The sequence below is a fragment of the Trematomus bernacchii genome, unplaced genomic scaffold (genome assembly GCF_902827165.1).
Source record: "Trematomus bernacchii unplaced genomic scaffold, fTreBer1.1, whole genome shotgun sequence".
In the NCBI taxonomy this organism is placed as follows: Eukaryota; Metazoa; Chordata; class Actinopteri; order Perciformes; family Nototheniidae; genus Trematomus; species Trematomus bernacchii.
The window spans coordinates 13337807-13360216 of record NW_022987714.1 but is presented as its reverse complement, the minus strand read 5'-3'; the positions used below and the strand labels follow the sequence as shown (position 1 = coordinate 13360216).

At 40.5% G+C, this 22410-nt stretch overlaps 1 protein-coding gene across 2 annotated transcripts in view; it reads right to left on the bottom strand.

The window, feature by feature from the left end:
- The window catches only part of ccnd2a (cyclin D2, a), a 164405-nt gene that overhangs the window by 20126 nt on the left and 121869 nt on the right, over positions 1-22410 (bottom strand). The window contains exons 1-2 of one of the 2 annotated variants that reach the window (XM_034141984.1): positions 2276-2753; positions 681-896 (exon numbers count right to left, since the gene is read on the bottom strand). In XM_034141984.1, the coding sequence (XP_033997875.1) occupies positions 681-896; positions 2276-2470 (411 nt within the window). In that variant the 5' untranslated portion in view covers positions 2471-2753. Of the gene's footprint in view, positions 1-680; positions 897-2275; positions 2754-22410 lie in introns of those variants that run through there. The other variant, XM_034141985.1, reaches the window with a different exon arrangement.

Genomic DNA, 22410 nt, shown 5'->3' with positions numbered 1-22410 from the left:
TCAGGCATAGAGGCCTTATCAAATATACCGCACTGAGGAATGACATTTTTTTAAAACCCTCCACATAACACACCCTGCATCATTGTTGTGCTATATTTCAGCGTTGGAAAATGTGTGCGAATCAAAAATAGACGCATGACATAATATCAGCAATGTGTGCATCCAGGGTTATTTTTGGATGAAAGCTAAACTGTAAAAGGCAAACTTGACTTTCTCTGTGTCTCTCCCTCTCTCTCGCTGACAGGAACAGAGTCAGAACTTTGGCTGGGGTTCAAGCTGACCTCGTTGCTCTGTGCAAATATCTGCCACCAGATGGCGATAGAGACCATTGCACAGGCTGGAAGGATACTGTAAAGCCTAGAGGGTCTTGTACAGTAAAGAGAGCCATTGTGGGACACTTCACTGAGAGGCTTTCGCTTTTCATGAAGGCGCAGACCAAAGTGGAGACTGGACAGCAGAAGGAGAGCAATAACCATATCTGATGTAATGTGCTGGATGAGTAATTTGAACATATTTTAAGTGATTTAATACCTTTAAACTAGTGAAATAAACTTTCTTCCCAAAAATAAACATGATACAGAAACACAACATTTATCACAAAAGCTTTAGCAGCTGATGATGACAGCATGAATCATCAAAGGTGAATTCAGTGAATATATGTTGAACCAACTGTTGCTTACCAGCAGCTCCTGTGGTCTGATGGAGTTATCTGTGTAGATGCAAAGCTTCTCTGCGGTTAATGGACGAGTCTCTTTCAATTTGGATGCAAGAAACATGCACACTGCTCCCAGCAGCTGCAGGTTACACTTTTTGGTGGGTACCACGGCTAAAAATCTGTCTAAGTAGTTCATGGCCAAGGGGAAAACTTCTTCTTCGCACTTCTGCTCCTCACAAACCTGGATAAAGACACAGCAGACAATGCAACAATGTTCAGCATTTGGAATCAGTAAGCCACCCATGCACAGAACTGACTTATTTTCCAGCACTTGAAATGTATATACAACTTTTATGAGAAAACGAAACAAAAGTGAAATCACATAAAGAGCACATATAAATTCAATGACACACATAGTTGGGGCCCGGCCAAGAATCTGCGCCCAGCCCTAATCGGTTGCGACATCACGAATTAATTCGAAATATATTATTTTATAAAGAATGAAATGAGTCTCAGACATATACTGTCAAAAGAGTCACATTCCTGCAGTTCATTCACTAAGAAACGAATTCAAGTCACAATCAGCCCGAGCCAAAAAACACCCCGACCGCGCAGCACACGGAAACGCTCTTTTTTTCATTCGCCATATTTTCATAAAATAATTAAAATATAAATAAATTATCTCAACCGGGTTTCTTCGCATCATAATCTTAATGTGGGTCTTCTGTATCAGATCCGACGATTCCTATCCAAATCTGTGCGCGATAAATAGGAATAAAACGTCAAATCAAAAGCCAAGTAGCATGATGTCGGTCTGATGTGCGTCACCGGCGACCCGATATATTTATTTCAAAAATTAATAAGAAATATTCAGTGGGTCTGATCGGGACAAAAATTACATGTAAATAAAGCTCATAGTCTCCAGTTTGATCAAGGTGGGTGTGATGACCAGAAATATTGAACCTAGTGTCATAAATCGAACATAATTCCAGAGAGAGGCATAGCGACGGGGGGAAGACCAAAAGGACAGATAAGGCCCGCGTCCCTTCCGACATTTAAAATAGATACATAAAATGTTTGCAACGCTTTTAGACATCCTGACTATATTCAGTGGACACAAAAGACCCTCCTCTGTCATTGCCGATGGCTTTTAGCCGCTGTTATTGCGTTTATGACACTGTAAAGTCCCCTTAAAAGCACAAGCGCTCCTGTAAAAAACCAACATGGCGATAGAACAGCACAGGGCAGCATTGCATTGGGGAGTGCATACGTGTGCATGGAAATATTCAGGCAATCTAAAATAATAACAATAAAGAATCAACAGGCAGCTCGTACAGAAAACATGCGAATCTTATGAAAGAAAGTCTCCGGAGGCACGGAGATCACAGCTCCAAGTTTCATGTCTTCGCGACCATACTTTAAAAATGGCAAGAATTGACAGAAAGCGACACATTCGGCTAATATGAGGAATAAGCAGTCGGAAATGAGACCTTGAAGTCTTATATTCTGTCCACACAATTGCAAAGAGCGCACAGTAAAACAGCAACGGAGCAAATCAGGAGGCTTTAAAGTCTAGCACGGAAATAATAAGACTTGTCAGCACTCGGTGTTTCGGTATACCTCTAACATCCAAGTAGCGACCATCCTCCTCATAAACGGCTGGATATCTTTCTGGACGCCTTTGAAATAGGAATATTGGGGTAGAAACCTCTCCTCTATGGTCAACAAGTTCTGCAGGATTCTGTCATCGCACAGGAGGTTTGGATCGGGACGAGCTCGTATGATGGTGTCCATTTCGAGGCAGAGCAGCTCCATGGTGCTGCTGGTGCTTTCACTTAAGTAAAAAATAAATAAAAAATGGTTGTATTTCTCTCAGGGAAACGTAAAAGCGGCGTTGCGGGGTAAAAATGCAAAAGGATGGCCGGGAAAGTGTTTTAGAGGCATAAAAAGTGAGACTGCAGGGGCTCCGTAAGAGTAGTCCTGCCTCTCCTTGTTGAGAACTTTTTCCTCTCTCCCCACAGTGCGCCTCTACTTTCATCCGCCTGCCCAGATCATTTCAAGCCAGCCCTACATGCGCCACTGACGCAATTCACTTCATTACCTCTGTATAGACCAGAAGCGACATGCTGCTCTCCTGTCCCTTTCTTTCACTCTGCCGCACACGACAACTTTCAGCAAGCGTGTTTCAATTTTAACATTTATAAAGCTGACACAACAAAACAACAATACAGTGGAATATGCAAAATAAATCCATTTAAGTGAGACTTTAACCAGATTTATTCACATTTACAGACTTTCTTAGGCTAAAATAAACACATTCTTTTGGATGTATTTGAGTAAGTGTTTAATGGATTTAAATTAGAACATGGTACTACCAGGGGAAATGTTACCTTTTTTGGTTTCTTAATATGTTTTATGTTGCCTTGTGATTATGATTACATATTGGAGTGCAGTGCCATTGACATAATAGGCTACAAACACATACATTGTTGCATTATTTTGCACTTTTTCAACAGAATGCCTTAAAAAACAACTTTATTGCGTAGGCTACCTTCAATATATTTGAAATATTAGTTTAAATACGTTTGAAATTGGGGAAAAAGCAACTAATTCGTGTTCAGCTCTTTCAAACAGACTCAGTGAACCCAAGAGCATGACGCATGTATACTGCATGCATGTGCCTATCAACACTGCATGCTAACTTACAGCAATGTATGTGCGTGCCCGTGCGCGTGCACAGAACAGACCAACACCCTCCCACCCATTCTCACACACGCATTCGCACACACATACACACACATGGTCGAACTATTCAATTCATTTCAGCCACAAACTGCTTGTGGTTTATGAGATAGCTTTCTAGGAAATGTGAAGCAGCGTTGACATGTTTTTTTCTAGCACGATCTTCTGTTAAAGATAACAACGATGACAGTCACTGTCTTTGGCTCAAGCCAACTAGGCTGTTACCAACCAGTGTGTGCTATATTCCATTATTTTTTATTTATTTGTTTAGGCTTTTGTAATAATTTACATGTAAAAACAAGCAGGTGGAAACGGAGCTGAGAGAGTAAGCAGATAATTAAAAAAATGACTGCCAAATGATTTAGCCTCACAAACAGTCACAAAGAGAATCTGCATGGGTAAATATGTTAATCCCCCCTCCTATTCTTAGTCAACTTCAAAGACTGAGGCTTGAATGAAACGAGACTGCAGAGCATCAGGGCAATGCTGGGGACTGAAAGTCCTCAGAGCTGGTCATTTCCATCCCAGGCTGCTTGGCTATATAGCAATGCTTGTGAGAAAAGTGGGGGAAATGTCTCTTTAAAGTTTTTTTTCCCAGCCTAAGTTGCTTCCTCCTCCCTGTGTGTCTATTTGCATAGCCAATAGTTCCTCAGCTCTCGAGCGAGGCTGCGCGATTGTTACTGGGCAGACTTCTTCGATACCTCTTTTTCTCGGCGGAGGCGCGCATGCGAGATCGGATCTAGCAGCTCGCATCGAGCATATCGCGCGCGCTCTAGATCGCAGGCTATGCGGATATCTATCGTCTCTATCTTCTATCCCTATCTCTCTCTCTTCTCTCTCTGCTTCTATCCTTCTCTCTCTTCTCTCTCTCTCTCTCTCTCTCTCTCTCTCTCTCTCTCTCTCTCTATCTCTGCTGTGGGGGTCATATGAAGAGCCTCACACTGTCCTGACTGTCATCATCACGTTATTCATGTTCGGTTAGAAAAGATGCTTCAACTTACTCTGTGTAATACAAGTTTCTTATGGTGAAACACTAAGATTGGCACATCCGCACTTCCACTGCATCATGGGTAGTTACACTTTTCTAGAATGTTTCTTGAAACTACGATTCAACTTCACAAAATGCCTCATTCTTCAAGAAAATGTGCAACACTTTCAAGGTAGTAAGAAAGAAATTGAAATGGCAGGTGCTTTCCGTTGAAAGAAGTGATATTCACTCTATAACAATACAATTCGTATTAGATAAGAACGTCTTTCACTTCATTCAACAACAAGAATATTCTGAAATGATCCTGTTTACAGCTAAAATAAGAAATAAAATAAATGATGAAAACTAGGGGATGTGCTATTTCTGATCAAATTGACGACCTATCAAAGTTTGAAAGAAGTCACCCAAAGTAAAGCTGCAGGTGCCTCCAGCTCACCACCATGACCAATATCAGAAATGCACGTTTGCTTTGATACCGGAAGTAAGTAATTGAAGGTTAATACAAATAAATAAATAAATTAAAAGAAATCCTGAAAATTAGCAGTAGGTCCATTCAACGTCACCAGCAGCAGCACACTGCAACATGTCCATGTGACCATGTCTGAGTCGAGTTAAATGCCAGCTGGTTTAAAGGGTAAATTCACACTTTAGAGTGATTTTCAATCTTTAAACAAGGCTCATTATATAACTTAGGAACTTTTCTGGAAGGATTCTAAACAGGGTCCGTTCCCCTTTATCAAACACTTTAAGATTATAACTAGTGAAGGCTGAACCCTGAACGCAGCAGCTCCAGCAGCGGAACAGTGACGCCAGCGGTGCTCAGAGAGAGACCCAGCAGCAGTTGGCCCCCGGAAGCTTTCAATGACCATATCTCAATAGAATCGGAACACACCGCAAAGGTTAAAGACTGTGAGAAGTTCGGACACTAAAGTCTACATGTAACGTTAAGAGAACAGTCGATAAAAACTGAAGTTTGACCACCTCTCTGCGCTGCACCCTGCAGGAAATATTTGTCGGGTACATTTATTTTAATGTAGTTTTGAGGTTTTAAATGCTATTTTCTTTAATTGAATTGTATGAAAAATCATCCAGAGAATCGCGGAAAGCTTACTTCTAGCAGCGTGTGTTATTTCCTGGAAACCAGTGACAGGACCTGCCTTCACCATGCTTTGTTTCAGTCCCTGTACATTCCAGAAAATCCCCGACGTTATATTTGATCAAAAACAAGCACACATATTAACGCCTACTTCACATTTCTTTAAATACGTTTCTTTAAATAACAATAATAATAGCCTACTAGAATAAAAGAGTGATCACTGTGGTCACTTTTTGCAGTGAGGAGCGATCAGGGACTCTTCATCACTGTTTAAATGCCCGTTAGCAGCAGGCAGCACCCCGGGGTGTCTGACGGGGTGACTGACTCTTTTTCTTATTATTTTACCGATATCAAAATGGGAATTATGACGCTAAGAAAACGTCCCGCATGACTCGAGAAAGGTGTCGCAGGGGAATTTGGCAGACTCCTATCAGAGGAGGAAGAGCATGATGACATCAGCAGGTCTCATTGTGTTTGTTTGTTAGCTAAACACACACCGTGACAACCTGAACAGCATGCCTTTTAAATAGCATGTGAAAGGTCTATTTTCTACGGATTTGTCAAGCCCTTTACAGCCTGTTTAGGCAATGTAAACAATTATTTTACATTATTTTTTATTAGAAAAAAACAATGCACAAATAATACATTTTTAAGAAATTAATGTACACACTAAATGTTAAATCTCTTTTGTAAAATAAATGTGATCATGTAAAACAGGTTCTCTTGTTTTATAATTAGGCTACATGTCCATCAACCTTAAAGTTAAAGTATACAATAATAGATATCAAGATTATTATTTGTTTTAAAAAGGGTTTTCATACTAGCCTAACTAGTTTAAATAGATAAGATCTGTTGAGGTATGTGTAAATAAAATACCTCCAACACAATCTAAAAACAACACACCTGTATCAGCAGGTCAGCAAGCAAGCAGGAAATGCACCTTTTCATACAATTAAATTAAATTAAATAAAAGCATTACAAGTATGTCCTTATTATTTGACATGATCCAACTGTTCATCATGTTTCTTCTGAGCTTTGAAAGAAAAATAAATATTAAACAAATCTGATCTGACAAAGTGACTTTGGTGGATTTATGTGAAATTCCACCTGTGTCTATTTTGAATTATTTATGAATTATTTAAAAAAGTCATGTTTAAACTGTTTATATATTTCATCCACATTTTTCACATGATTCATTTTAAGGATAATTATTGGGATAATTTGTATAGAGGTAAGCACTCTAAGTATAAAAGATTACTGTTCAATGGTTGAAGAACTGACTTATTTCCTGAAATTAATTCATAGATTTAATTATTTGTGATAAAACCACATGAATGAAATGAAACATTTTATGCTTAAAATTCAAATGAGCTCGTTTCTTAATTTTCTGGATAATAAATCTGCTTGAATTCTGTTTTGTTTAGATTATATGAACATATCAAATGTATTATTATTGAATTAAAAAATAGAACACAGAGAGGAATGTTAACAAAGGTGTAATTCGGGAGAGGAAACACAATTTTTTGTATAAATCGCTTTGATTTCCCTTTTTAAAATATGTCTTCATGTGTACAGTTATAATACATGTATTTATAGTGTAACAAAAGACAGCAGTTTAGGAGGAAAACAGTACATTCCAGCAGTAAAGCAGCAGGTGTGTCTCCAACAGCAATGACAGGCACTTCCTGCAAACTCCTCCCTTTCTGCTTCAACCAACATTCATCTATTAACTACACCTCTCAGGTCACCTCCTGCATATATGAATAAAGATCAGGAAACCTGTCTACATCTCAAAGAGCGCGACCAACAACAGCAACAATCACAGGTTCTTTATAACAAGCATTGTGACGTTTAATAAAACTCTAAGGAAGAGAAAATCGTTTTCTAGTGCTCTACATGCTCCTAAAGTGATCTTGAGAAGCACTGTCTGATGGCAACTATTGAATCACAATGTTATTCACCTGAAAACATCACTCCATTCACTAGAATTTGTTTATCATGCCCACATTTCCCCATTATTGCCGTATTTTTCTGTGGTTGAGTAATTGCAGATGTGTGTGCCAAACAACAACAATACTGAGAAAACCTACTCATCCATGATTACAAAACACCAGACTGCATGCAAAACTTAACTGGAACTCCAACCGGACTGTTTGGCACATCACAAACTGTTTAAAATGTGGACGTGCAAAAACATTTTGCGCGGGTTGTGTGTTAGAATGCTTCATTGCCTTCTGCATGTCACTAATCCATGAAACACAGTTGGAAAACACAAAACCGGTAATTTTAAGGTTTTCTACGCCCATATTTTAAACTGTGTATAGTCAGGATCTAAATAATCACACATCCTTAATGAATCAACAACCATTTACATGCAGAACCAACAGGAATATCTCCTGGCTGTATAGATGTTTGGGCACTGCACCAATAACATCATTGAAACATTTTTCATACATATTTTGTCATTCAAGATGGAAATATGTCAAAAAACTGCGAAAAAGTTAAGAATTGTCTCTCAAAATACGAGAGAAATACCTGTCCATCAATCAGCTGATATGATAAATACAACCTTCTCTCGATAGCAATGGATGCATCTTAGTTTATGCAGTGTTAGGAGAATGATAGTGTATGATGTGAGAGTTTCCAGCAGCTTGTCCCTGACACATCCACTAACCACCTGTGGCATTCTCCCCCCCCCCCATGACTGGATGCTACAACAATGTAGCTCTGGCACCGAGCGCTCGCCCTGCAGACTTCCCTCAGACTCCTTCAGAAATTCTTCATGCAAACATGTCCTCCCGAAATTCTTTAAGACATGCCCTTATCTCATTTGCTGGAAAAGAAACAAAGGGGCAGTGCAAAAATAAACAAAAACTTGAAGAAGAAAGCCTTAATTTTTGACACCTTTAGGACAAAATGTTGATGAGCACGAGGCGGGTGGTTGAAAGAAGACATCTAACTCATGGAGATGGATTCAGAGCATCTGGTAAAAATGCACCCCGCGTTAAACTGCCTTCAACAGCAGCGATTGATTTCTTTAATCTGTGTGATATACTGTACCCTTAAATTAAGCTAAAAGCCTTGAATTGACAGACCTGCTTTATGCTTGACACACCATCAGAGATTTTGGGCGTGGATGACAAAACTGATGGCATGTTTGTGTCATTTTCTGACAAATCAGTTGAGACTACGCAAAAGAGATCCAAGGAAGAACTGCCATGGGACGATAAAGAATCAGTAGGAAATAACATTTACCTAAAGCATTTAGTAGCTTTGGTAGTAGCTGTATCCTTCTGCGCAAATGCCAAAACCATTTCTACGTTTATCAGGAATAACTTGTCTCTTTTTTCACATAACAATACAACACAAACAACATCACATTTAGCTTATTGTACCCTAAATCCTCAGGTTCTTGGACATAACCAATACAAAGAACACAGAGGTTGTTGTGGGAGGCGCGTGGCTGGAACAATAAGGTCTGGTAGCCCTGGCCAAACCTTCAGTTAACACAGAAACAAACGTCTGGTATTCATTTACCTTTCTTCTACCCCTCCACCCCATTCCTTCATCCCTGCCTTCCTCCCTGCTTCCATCCCTCCCCTCTCTCACATGCTTGACCCTTTCCTTTGAACCTCACCAACAACCTTTCATGCGGTCATCAAATCTGGGGCCAAATGAGCAGATAGAGAGGTGGGTTTGGAGCACCGGCTGCTAAATAATGTCAATATTTCCTTGCCCTAACAGAGGATAAACTGCTTTCTCACACTTTTTCTTTTTCTCTCCACATAACAGCAACAGTGAAGGCTGCCTCGCTGCACACAGAGCGGCCGAGCGGCTCAGCTGCTGCTGCTGTCTCCCCCTCCAGCTCCTCCAGGATTTTCCCATGTTCATATCACTAGCCCTTGACTTTGTCACTCATGCAACAGCTGCTTGCTGATACCGCAGCACAACTCCAGCCTATTGCTCTCCCTTCTCTCACTGCGCACACCAACAACAAAGGCATTGTTAATCCAGCCGAGTCCTTGGTGCAGAATGCAAGGACTTCTTGGGAGAGGTTGTGAACGTCAAGACAATAACTACATTTTTGCAGGAAAAAATCTCCCCAGATTGTTTGAAAATTGTGTCTCTTTGTGCTTTGGGAGAATCAACATCCTGAAGACTTCCACCTGGAATCACAACAAGCTGCTCAGACTAAAACACACTGAGCTTGAGGTCAAAGGAATCTCACGGCTGGGCTTACCAAACAAAAGCTTTCTGGCATCTTAATAGTGGCACCGATCAGAATATCAACTTATCTCAAAACAAATCATTCCAAGACAATCCAAGTTGTTGACCAACACTGCTACGATTTTTGCCAACTTATCAGTTAGTAGATTTAATCGACAGATCTATAAAATTGAGTTTCTCCAAAAAGTAACATGCAATAGCGTCACTTTAAATATTGTGTTTACCAGAGGTTTGCTTGGAAATAAGTCACTAAGAATGAAAAAGAAATGAAAAATACATAAAAAAGGGCTGAAGAAATCTTAGTCTCAAAGCCAAAAAGACAATTTTTTCAACTAAAAGGGGGCAGCCCTATTTGAATGAAAGTTATATGAGCAACCCAAAGCAACGCAGTATGCTTTGAGAAACATAGCTACACAGTTAAGTGCGTGCAAAGTGATCGAGCTGCGGAATAACCCAATAACTCAAGCCATTCATGCAAATCTTGCTTAATCTATGAATCACATACCACTCCCAATAATGGACAAAAGGAAAGCTGCCTGTTTACATTGAGTGTGTCAAACAGCCACAGAGGTGATGCAAAGTTAACCATATAGTTCCCGAAATAACCCAAAAAGAAAAAGAAACCCCCAACAACCAAATATAGTGAACACCTGAAGAAACCATGAGCGCTGCTACTGTTGCTCTTGTTTCCTTATCTCTCCTGCAGATGTGACAGATGGCACAATGCACACAGATGCATCACAGATCTGCTGTCACTAATAATAAACACTGTGGGATGTTTTTTGGGGGCAGGTGATAAAACCTGATCATTTGATAGTCATATAATTAGCGTCCCAGGAGAGGAAATGTATCCAAGAGGAACAACATATTTTTACTATAGTGTGTCCATGCTTTTGTCAAAGGATTTCACGCAGCACAAAGAGAAACTTTGGACACCACATCAACTAATATTTTCAGAGTAAATTCTTTAGCCAACTTTCTTTGTGTTTATCTTCCATTAATTATTATCCTTCCGTTCTCTTTGTGGTGTGTAAAATAGAAAAACTGTGTTTTGCTTCAAATTGAAATCCCCAAAACTCAATAAAGAAAATGAAATACACAATGTGTGCTCTGCTCTGTGATAACAATATTAAAGGGGCCCTATTATGCTCACGTTTCATATGTTGTGCTTCTACTGTGACAGGTTTCCAAGCTCTTTATTTTCCTCATACTGCCTGTGCTGCAGCACCTCTTTTCACCCTCTGTCTGAAACCAGAGCCCAGTCTGCTCTGATTGGTTAGCTAGGCGGCTCTGTTGTGATTGGTCAATCACGTTCAATGTTTACTAGCACTAATAGAAGCACACATTTTACAACGTGATGTCACTATGTTACGGAAGTAAAAAAGGACTACAATCAAGGCATTTCAGGCACGGGAAATGTGTGGGAGAATAAAGAACTCACACACACGCACACGCACACACACACACACACACACACACACACACACACACACACACACACACACACACACACACACACACACACACACACACACACACACACACTCTCGGTCTGATCTTCTTAGTGATCAGTGATAGAGACAAATGAGGGGGGGGGCCCACCCAGCGGCTCCCCTGGCAGACGTGCAGCTTCATTACAGCACCACACATGAATGTGCGCCATCCTCCCCACCAGCCCGCAATAATCTGATCCTTTTGGGAAACTGAGGTGTTGGACTGTAATTTATCGGCCGTATCTTTCAAGTCTCTCCCTGGGCTCCGCTGGTGGCGTCAGCCTCTGAGCCACTGTGTGTGTTTAACGGCTACATGTGTCGCTCCCTATCTCGCACTCCGAGTGGCACAAAGGTAAAAGGAAGCTTAACAGCCTGGGAAAAAGTTGAACAGTGTGAAATTACCTTGATCCAAAGATTCCTGCCACATACCAGCCCAATGAACCCATAACAGAGCAGGCACTCAGTCAGAGAGCCCTGCCTGCAGGGAACAGCTGAGACATTACAGAGGGGAGGGAGGTGGGAGGGAGAGGGGAGGGGGGGTGCATAGGGAGGCGAAAGAAAGACAGATAAATGGGAGCAGGAAAGAGGCCCACCTCCAGTAATCTCCAGTCTACAGTCAGTCGTAGGGTCAGAGTATCTATATCTAATGTACATCCCATGATAACGCTGGACAACTGCGAGGTGGGGTACCACTCTCTGTCGGGGAGGGTCTGCGCTCAGAGGCTCCTTTCGGGGGGTTCTGAGAAGAGCAGCTGTGGGCTTCATGATGTTGACAAAATGAGATGACAATGCTTGGAATTGATTCTAACGTTGACAATAAATCCTCAATCAGTCAGTCAGCCTGGAATAAAAGCTTGTTGACAAAACTTAGAAATTCACGCAAATTGCAAAAGCTTTTATTTCAAAGGAAGAACAGAAAACATTCTGCAAACAATGTAGGCTTTTTGATGTGAGGGCATTTCAAATAATGTATTTCGATGGATTAAGATGTTTGTTGACCTACTTGTCTCGGAATGTCTTTGATGGTCAATCATCTACAGTAAATCAAAGCAATCTAGTTGATTTACTGCTTTCCCATTAAAGTTCCTCATTCTAATCTCCTTTACCATACAGCACTTCAATTCAATAAAAGTTTAAACCCTGCAGCGGTTAAAGCGAAAATTGTGATGTAGTAACATCAATCTCACTTGATTTGATGTGTCTTTTATTTATCAAAAAGCTATCCTAAATTGTAATAAACATTAGTGGTTACTTAAAATAACAAAAACATCTTGCAATCATCTCACACCTATTTCCTCTTAACTTGATTTGGTTCATGCCCAGTTAGAGGAAAATGTAATTAGTTCTGCATATTCTAACAATAAATATAGATCCTTTCACAGTCTACTTCCTGTTGCATGTATGTGAATGACTTCAGGAAGTAGTCATAGACCAAAGCTGTTGCCAAGCAATGCAAATATGTGACATATTAACAACAAAGCAACAAAAGTAAAAAATAAGGATCAAAATAGAGTCAACTGAAAATAAAAGAGGTTTAATAAAACATCTACAGATTTACAATAAAATGGGAGACATGTTTTCGTTTATTTTTAATTAAATTAGCCTTTTTTAATTTGATCAAATATGTTTACTTTTCACTTTATCTAACGATAGATACATTTCATTATTATTGAATATTTAATGGTATCTGTATGCATTTGTAGAATATATTTTCTTATTATTATGTCACATTTTGATCGACTCTCAAAATGAGGAACCATTGGTTGGATGCTCACACCAACGAATAAAGCCCAAATCAAACGATGAAATTGAATGTTTCAGAGAATGTCTGTCCTGTGGCCCTGTTTGGGTTTATCTGGGAAATAAAGGCCATCCTAGGTCTGAAACCATTCGTGTGAATGATGGCAGAGGGAGGTCGGTGTGATTCTCTCAGACACAACAATGGAAGGATACATTTTGTGTTGGCAGAGGAATCAAACAGCCCCGCTATTTCCCTGCATTTTAGTCACTGCCTTTATATGTTTACATCCCATGGCATTCTAATACAACTTATCACATGGCAGGCACGTGCACACATCACTTATTTCTGTGAATTTAACCATACTTCCTGAGAAAGCTAATTAGCAATGCAAATATTTGACGATTCAAATTGGTGAGATAAAAAATGAAAATGCCTTTATTTGTCATTGGCAGGAGCTGAATTATCCACAGAGATCACTTCATAAATCAGTATTTTTGCAAATATTGCAAGATAATAGGAAACTAAATAATTAATATGATAATTCAGTTTGATCTGTTTTTACATTTTTCAATATCTTTCGGTTTCCCTTTTACAAATGAATATATGTTACGCATTGTTTTGCATAGGCTACTGTATACAAAACGTAAGAGATTAAAACAATTATGTTTGATTTGAGGGTCAAAGTAATTTTCTAAATTCAAAATTGTTATAAATCTTTCTTTCTTCAATCATCATTTTATTGGCAAATTTGTGAGAAAATCCTATTGTGAACCTAGAATCATGAATTGAATCCAATCATGATTTGGGTGAATTGCTACACAGTAGACATTCATCTGTGAACAAGAGAGAAGAAAAAAAGAACATTTGTTATTATTTAATAATATTTAAAATGTTCTATGTTGAATTGTAAAGGAAAACCCACTTTTTAAGTAACTGTGTCAAATTCTGTTTATTTACAGTTGTGGAAAATGTAGTCAGATTCTTTACTTGAGTAAAAGTACTTGTATTGCATTGAGAATGGTACTAGGAACATTTACTTAAAGTATTTGGATTCAAAGTACTCATTGTAGAAAAAACAAAAACAATATGAATATTAAATACTTTTAAATAGTTTTAAGCAAAAGCAGCAAATCTTCACATTCAAGAAGCTGGAAGTGTGAAATATTTTTTAACATGAACATTCTCAGCAGAATTGCTGCCAATACATTTTCTGTGAACCCACTTTTGGTTTTAGTTACTTAAATATAATATTGGATGGTTTAATCTATTCCAAATAATAATCATTTTAGTTTCTCTTTAAATCTGAATTTATAAAATAACTTGTAAATAATGCTTCCAGAATGTAGGGTAGAAGTATAAAGTAGTAATAAATGAAAAAATACTCCTGTAAAGTAAAAGTTCCACACACTTGTACTTAAGTACAGTATTTGACTAAATGTACTAAGTTACTTTCATCCACTGTGTTCATATTCATTGCAGTGTTGAGTCATTCATGAAGAGAAGTATTGGTTATAGATAAAGTGAAGTTAAGATAAGAAGAAGGAAAACCGCGCTGGTAATTATGTTTCTTTGTTTATTTTGGGTAAACATGTCTTTTCATCTAACAAAAGTATTTAAAACACAATTGAACATGTTGTCTTCCCCCATTATCACTAAGGGGAATCCACTTCTGCAAATGACACTTCCTGGGTGAATCATAGAGCTGAACAAAGTGGCATTAAGTAACGAAAACCCTGAAGACAGCTGGAGGAGGAAAACTTGTTTCAGGGTCAGAATGGAGCAGTTCCTGTGTTTGCTGGTTGCACCTGTTTGTTGTGATGAGTTTATTCTTATCAGAATATCTGCTGTGCCTCTGCAGACTCTCTGGGTTTGGAAGTGTGACAATTGTTACACTTCCAATTAATGAAAGCTGCTACGAGTGTGTGCTGGAGAGACTGACTCTCACAGCGCCGGATACGAGCGGCGGTGCACTTTGTGCCACATGTAGAGCAGTGTAACCTGAGAGCTGATGGAGAGTGTGCCATCAGGTTCATCAGGTGCAGAGCCCTTCTGCTGCAGCACTGTCACGCATTGTCAAATTCACTGCCGTTATACGTGCAAACACATAAATATGTCATTATGCAAAATGCACAGACTCACTGTCTGCTGCATACAAACACAGAGCGACAAACAATTATTGACTTTGATTAATTTATTTCACCACTGTATTACATTTTTTGTTTACTGACAACACTTGTTCAAAGCATATCAGTTATGCACAAGGATGTGTGTACTACAGACCATGTTTATTATTGTACCCCAATATTGAAATAATATCCAACATTAGCTGAATCAGAATAATAAGGAGCCATTAACGCATGGGCGTCACTTTGTTGGTAAAAGTGGTGGGGAAAATGTTTTCAGATTTAAAAACGACTACTGCATTTAACACCCCCTGCAAACAATACATACATATTTATATACATATACAGTGTGCTGTATATACATACATATGACAACTAGTGACTAGTAACTACAAAGTGATTCTCTATTCAGTAATACTAATATTAAACGTGGGGTTACCAGAAATACACCCAGGGAGTGAGAACAGTCCCTCCAGATTGCACATGTTTTATTGTGCAGCCTTTCTCAAAGTTTACAATTCTTTGTGCACACTATTTTCTGAACATTTTAACAAGTCGTGGGGACAAAATTGGCCATTTCCAACAGTGGAAGGGGACATGTCCCCAGCGTCCTCAGTGTAAATGACACCTATGCATTAACGCTCCGGCTGAGACTTGTCTTCCGCACGGATCCTAGCACACCTGGAGCACTGTAGATTCAGAGTTTATTTGCCTGATTTTTGTAGACTTAACCCTCCTATTTGTCTTCGTTTCCCCCCCCTTACTTTGGTGTTCGCGGTCAAACTTGACCGGTCTTGTTTTAACTGCTATTACATTAATAAAAAACCATTAATCATCACCAAATTTCATTTAATATCCTTTCAAACTGTAAATATTGTATCAGACTACTGGTATACAGGGAAAACTGCAGTAAATATACAAAGAATAGACACTGAACATGTATTGCGTGTGCCAGGTGTGATCCATGTGGGGGGATGGGCACATAAGAGCGGGAAATGTGTCAAATTGTTCTGTGTGTGTGTGTGTGTGTTTGTGAGTGCCAGGTGTGATTCACATGGGGGGATTGGGCACATAAGGGGGGGAACAAGAATAAGATACACTTTATTAATCCCTTACACTCTGTTGTGTTTACACACATTACACACACAGGGGAGGATATACATGCTTAAACACAGAGGATATACATGCACACACACAACCACATGCAGATATGAGAGGTGGCAGAGCAGAGAGGCTGCCAGGTACCCGGCGCCAAGGGAGCAGTTTCGAGGTTAGGTGCCTTGCTCAAGGGCACCTCGGCAGCTACCAGCTCACTCCATATAATTTGTTTTTGGTCTGATCGGGACGTGAACCGGCGACCCTTCGGTTCCAAGACCAAGTCCCTACAGACTTAGCCACTGCCACCTCACATCTAGAGTATGTGTGTGTGTGTGTGTGTGTGTGTGTGTGTGTGTGTGTGTGTGTGTGTGTGTGTGTGTGTGTGTGTGTGTGTGTGTGTGTGTGTGTGTGTGTGTGTGTGTGTGTGTGTGTGTGTGTGTGTGTGTGTGTGTGTGTGTTTTATCTGATCCGGATGGTTACTAATTCCATTTCTTTATGGCGGTCATTTTTGACCGGGAACACCATGGGTGTTACAAAGTTGACTAAATCATCCAAAATGCAATGAAAGTGGAGATCAGCAATTGTATATGTTCAAATGTCTACTGTGAAGGATATCATAAAGCCTTAATGCAATCGAATGTAAAACAAAAAAGTTATGATTGATGAAAGTAGTAAATCGGTCAGATTTGACCCGAAGACAACAGGAGGGTTAAATGCTTCCTTTGCTTTTACCATAGGCTATATAAGTCGGCTAGGAAGTTAAATGGTCTTTTTCTTTTTTTTTTGTCAATTGTGGTTGCTTCCTACTTGGTTTTAGCTTAAAAACTACAGAATGAACATAATTGAAAGTCTGATCAACCACTCGTGGCTATGATTGAGTCCCAGCTGTTAAAAAAATAAATGTATCTTCAATTAATTTGATTTAAATATGAATCATACATTTGAATCTATTTATTCTTGTTGTATTATTTTTCTATCTGTTGTACTTATGTTTAGATGCTGTTGTTTAGTTCACTTGTTCTCTGTGCAAAGCACTTTGTAACTACTGTATGTTTGGAAAGATGATATTTAAGTAAAGTTTGCTTATCATTATGTTCATAATTATTAATATTGTGGGAGAAAGACAAGCTGCTGGGATTTCTGTTAAATTACAAAAAAACAGCAAAGACACAAATACTGTGCTCTCAGGAGTGTCTATCTTAAAATGTGTATACTATCAATCAGTTATTTGTTTACAAGCTGAACCACTTGTTTCCCTTCATTAGCATACTCTATGTATTGAATTCAAAGAATAATATTAAATTCTCAATGAAGTTGGAGGGTGGGACTTTTTTCTTTCTTTTTTTTACATTTCCGTCAGATGAAAAAGCATCACAGTGGTCTGATGATATTAACACATATGTTTGCAGATTAATTGATTTAGCGTGGATGCTAACGGTTAGGTCATTAATTCATTAGGGACTCTAATTAGAATGATTGCAAGATTGATGTCTATGTAATCGCGTCTTTTAAAAATCTGTATGTCTAGGGTTTGCATTACCATATAGGAGGAATCCATTCCTTTTGTTAAGCAACTCCCAACTGTCTGCAAAAACATAACAAACATGCTTTCAAAACCAACATAGGTATTGTTTGTTTTCCTGCTACTTGAGTTAGTTTCAGGCAAGACGTTTCTCAAAAGTCGGCCCTGCATGCCTCAGTGTCAATAAGGTGACATCTCTCTTCTCTTTCATCTCCATTGAGTGATCTATGAGGGTCTGGATATCCCAAACGGCTCTCCTGCCTTCAGCTCAGAGAAACACAGGCGTGCTTTCACCAGTAATTACATCTTGTTGACTTGATAGGCCTACTGACTCCTTCATGGCTAATGGGTTTTTTCCCTTTCCCCAGCTTTCTCTCTGACTTCAGTTAAAGGTATGGTTTTTGTGATGAATGTAAACAAACCCTGCCTTGTTTACATTCATATTTCCCTGCTAAAATGCATTGTGTGTATCCCTGAGGGCTAGCAAACATGTTGAATGCATTTCCTACCTCATGGAGTTTGCAAGTCATTTGTGTGTGCGTGTTTAAACTCAGTCTTCTTCTTCTCTTTTATATGCAGTGTTCTCTTTTTTGGTGCACTTCTGCCACTGCCATTTACACCCTCTGCAGTTGACAGAAATGTGTCAGATCCTGTCCTCGTCATGCAAGTGAATGCTGGTAGGTCAGGAGATACAAACAATGGCGCTAAAGTGATGTAGCCTTAACACAAACAAGTACAAATCCACATAATTCATTTTCAAAATGTTGAGTGCTCGAATAATCCAATAAGAGAGAACATTGGCAGACATTTTCTTTTTTCCTATGATGATGACGCCACATGTATTCATAGCTAACATCAGGTCCCTTCCATGGATGCATGAATAGAAATGGATATAGAGTTGTAGGCGAGAGCCTGTTTATTTCTTTCAAAGTTGCTCATTGGTGCATAAAGCCATCCAGCTCGTCTTTTAAGTACAAAAATACCCAGATGTTCCGGCGATCTCTTTCATTGTGGCAATGGCGCATGCGCACTTAGGTTTTCCGTAAACTAAAGCTGATCCGTCAAGTCCCGTCTCAGCTCATATAACTTGTGCTCTTAGCAAATGTTATAATCTTTAGAACCTAATGATTTGTATAAGCACTATTTAAGTGTTTTGTAGCAAAATAAATGTATTTACATATGTCTCTTTTCTTATGTTAGTCAATGAGAACAAGTCTTCTTGGTCCCATGGCACTAAGTGAATGACAAAGAAGGTGTTTTTCCACCGTTTGGCCTCCAGGAAAATGTGCTTCAACGCCCGGTGCACTTCTTATGGGCTTCAGGCATTAGACAGACAGGACTCTCTGCAATGAAACGGGATCTGACCCAGCCAATTAGACCTGGACTGAATGTTTGGAAGCTCAGGTCCCAGGTCAGGTTTGGGTCACTGAGACTGCTGAATGCCTCTATTTCAAGCTAAGTAATGCTATTGCTCTGTATTTGATTGATTCCTTGGGTAGAACTCTGAGGGATAAACTTCTGCTCATTCCCCATCGGGATGAAGGCGGCGGACTCATTCATGTTCCATTACCCCAGGAATGTCTACTGTGGAATAAGGGAGCAGTCGCACATCACAGGCTGGCATTCACCTTTCAATCACCCTCCTCCAGCCCCTCACCCCTGTAATCATGTTAGCTCATACATAATCGCATTTCAATTACTGACAGGAGTGTGACCTTTGCCTCCCAACATGCCTAATCTAATACATGTGTTTCCTCAAAGACAGAGGGATGCCTTGTTTTGGAAGACGGAAGAGAAAAAAAAGGAGCATGCATCAACATGCTGTGTCATGCCGAAGCTATAAAAAGGGATGCTGCTGTTTTCTTCTCATTCACCCTGGGAAGTCAGCATCTATTTATAGCAGGACGTATGTGGCGCTAGGAAGTGATGTAAACACGGATTTGGATTGGATAGAATGGGGGGGGGGGGTTTATAAAGAGAAAGGAGGATGCATGCAGCTAGAAGCTAAAGCTAACAATCCCACGAACCAAGTGTGTCTCTATCTCAGTCTGCATATGTGTGTGTGTGTGTGTGTGTGTGTGTGTGTGTGTGTGTGTGTGTGTGTGTGTGTGTGTGTGTGTGTGTGTGTGTGTGTGTGTGTGTGTGTGTGTGTCAGGGGCCCTATGAACTTCAGGTCTTTCTACAATCCCACCGTTGAGCAGAGTGGAGAGAAAACACCAAAGATACCTTAGCCATAAATCTACCTCCCCCCCTCTCTGTCAGTCCCACTGGGTAAGGTAATTCTTAACTCCAAGAGTTTTTCATCTCTTCTCAGTCTTCCTCTCGTCTCCTTCTCTCTCCCTGCTCCCTCACTCTGTAATTCCCACTCTGTCACTCTGTGTCTGTGTGCTTAGCGGCCTTGTGTCATTATTATGGGCCAATTTGTGTCAATGCTAACATCCCATTCATCATGGGGGGAATGGTTTCCGCCAGGGCTCGGGGGGCTCACATACCTCACCTCTCACATTTTCACCATGGTGGCATCCGCTTCGCTTTGGGGTCAGAGTTCCAGACCTCCTGAGTGATCACAGAGTTCTCTGCTAACCCCCTCCTTGCTCTCACCTCCCCCCCACCCCACAACATTACTGCTCCCCACCAGCTCTCTTACATTTCCAGGTCTTCCCCCCTCCTTCACTCTTGGTTTTTCTTCTGTGAAACTCACAAATCACCAGTTCTTCTGTCTTAAATCTCCATTTTACAATTCTGGCATTGCCTCATTTCCTTCTTTCGTTTCCCTCATGCACGATTGTCATTTTACCTTTGACGAGACATCCCCTACTTGAGCTCTTTGGCACCAAAAAGCCAAACGATATCTGATAAGTCGTAACGTGTCCCATGATGTTTCTGCAGAGAGGTCTGCACCACGCTCCATACATTATGCTTCTTTTCCCAAGCTTTATCCCACCCGCCCGCCCACCAACCCAGTGCAACCCAACCCCCCTATCACATCAATGACTCACAGCCCTTACTCTCACTAAAACCCTTGCATGCGGGTCGATGGTTTATTTCTTATGAATGAAGGGCCCAAACGAAAGTGCATTCCAGCTCTGAGAGGAAGCAGCTGGCTGTTTGGTGAGTACATGTCAGACATCAGTGTTTTACATCCATGTTAGACACAGGAGAATAAGATTAAGCATAGAGTTAAAAAGAAAGAAAAGCAAGAAGAAAGAGAAGAACATGAACAACAGGAAATGGGGCCCAGGAGGAGAGAATCGTTGTGGAAAGGCTGCCACACCACCTACGGTTCTCCTCCTGTGAACTGCATCGCGACAAAGGGGGGATTGAAGGTGATGTCAAGGTGAAGGCTGAGAAGGCAGAGCTAATATCTGCTGTGATGTTTTACACTTTTTCCCAAACATGATTCACGTGCCTGTCTCCAAACTTTCGAATGGACGATTGCATTCCGTGTTTACAGCGTTGACAACGAATTACGAAGGGTGCTGTCTGGAACACACAACGTGAAGGGCAAAGATTTCAGAAAAAAGTCAGCAACAACTTTCCTGCTGTAACCTGAAAATGAGCAGCTGAGCTGAAAGGATCCTTGTTGTTGTGAAGTTTCCCTTGCTTGTTTAGATATGGTATTTGCTGTAAATCTGTGCAGCGAGAGCTTGGCTCCGCTGAGTCGCAGGCTGCCAGACGGAGGCAGGCATGGGGAAGGAAGGCATGTGGGGCACGCAATGTCCATACATTTCTGTCTCTGCCAGCTCCTAATTATGCTCAATTACACCTTTAACACAAGTGGGCCGCTGTGGACATTTATCAGGGTGTGAGGTCAAGCATTTCCTGTGTCTGTGAATGACCCAACGTCAGGGGAATTGTCTTGCATGGGCCTCCCTCTCTCTCTCTCTCCCTCCCTTCATCATTCACTCTCTCCGTCTTTTGACCCCTCCTCCACTAAGACCCGATCTCAGACCTCCACCATTCACCAATGAGTCAGATAGTTGGGGCTTAACCTCTGTGACATCCCAGGGCTCTCTTCTCTCTAACACAAACAAACAGGAAAAGGCATGCACACCCCGACCCGCTCATGTACACTCATGCATGTGTGCATGGCATGCATGCACACACACTTCTCAGCATCTTGAAACTCAAGATAAACTGTAAGAAAACAAAACTAAAACAAGACCATGTGAGAGACAGCTTTTATCTGATGGTCTTGTTCATTTCTTTATCCTTCCAGTGTAAACAGAACACCTTAAGGTGGCTTTGGTGCGGGTATGAATGTTAATTACACATCTGATCTAATCTTATCTAATCTAGTTGACAGAAAGTGTTTTTTCCAAATCTAAATGTGTGAGTCACAACTTCAGAAGAAACGGCAAACCTGCTGCACAATGGTAGTGTACCAACAGGTTGGGTTCCCACACCCAGTAGGAAAATAAATACTACATAATCACTGCCTATCAAAACAGGCAACAGGGTAAACCGAAAATGGCGCATTCCATGGGAAATCCATAGCGAGCAAGTACATGCTCGCTCCTCCGCACTGACATTTCAGAGACACAAGGGAGAGATTAGAGGCGCATATGGGAGGGCCACAAAACCAGGATGAAAGATGGCTGAGGGAGATGGGGGTTAGACCCCCTTTTTTTATAAGATGAATCGGTGGTTGAAGTGACACCATGCGGATAGATCTGACTGAAGGGAAATCTAGAAGTGGCTCAAGTGAGGAGGGTGGACTTGAGG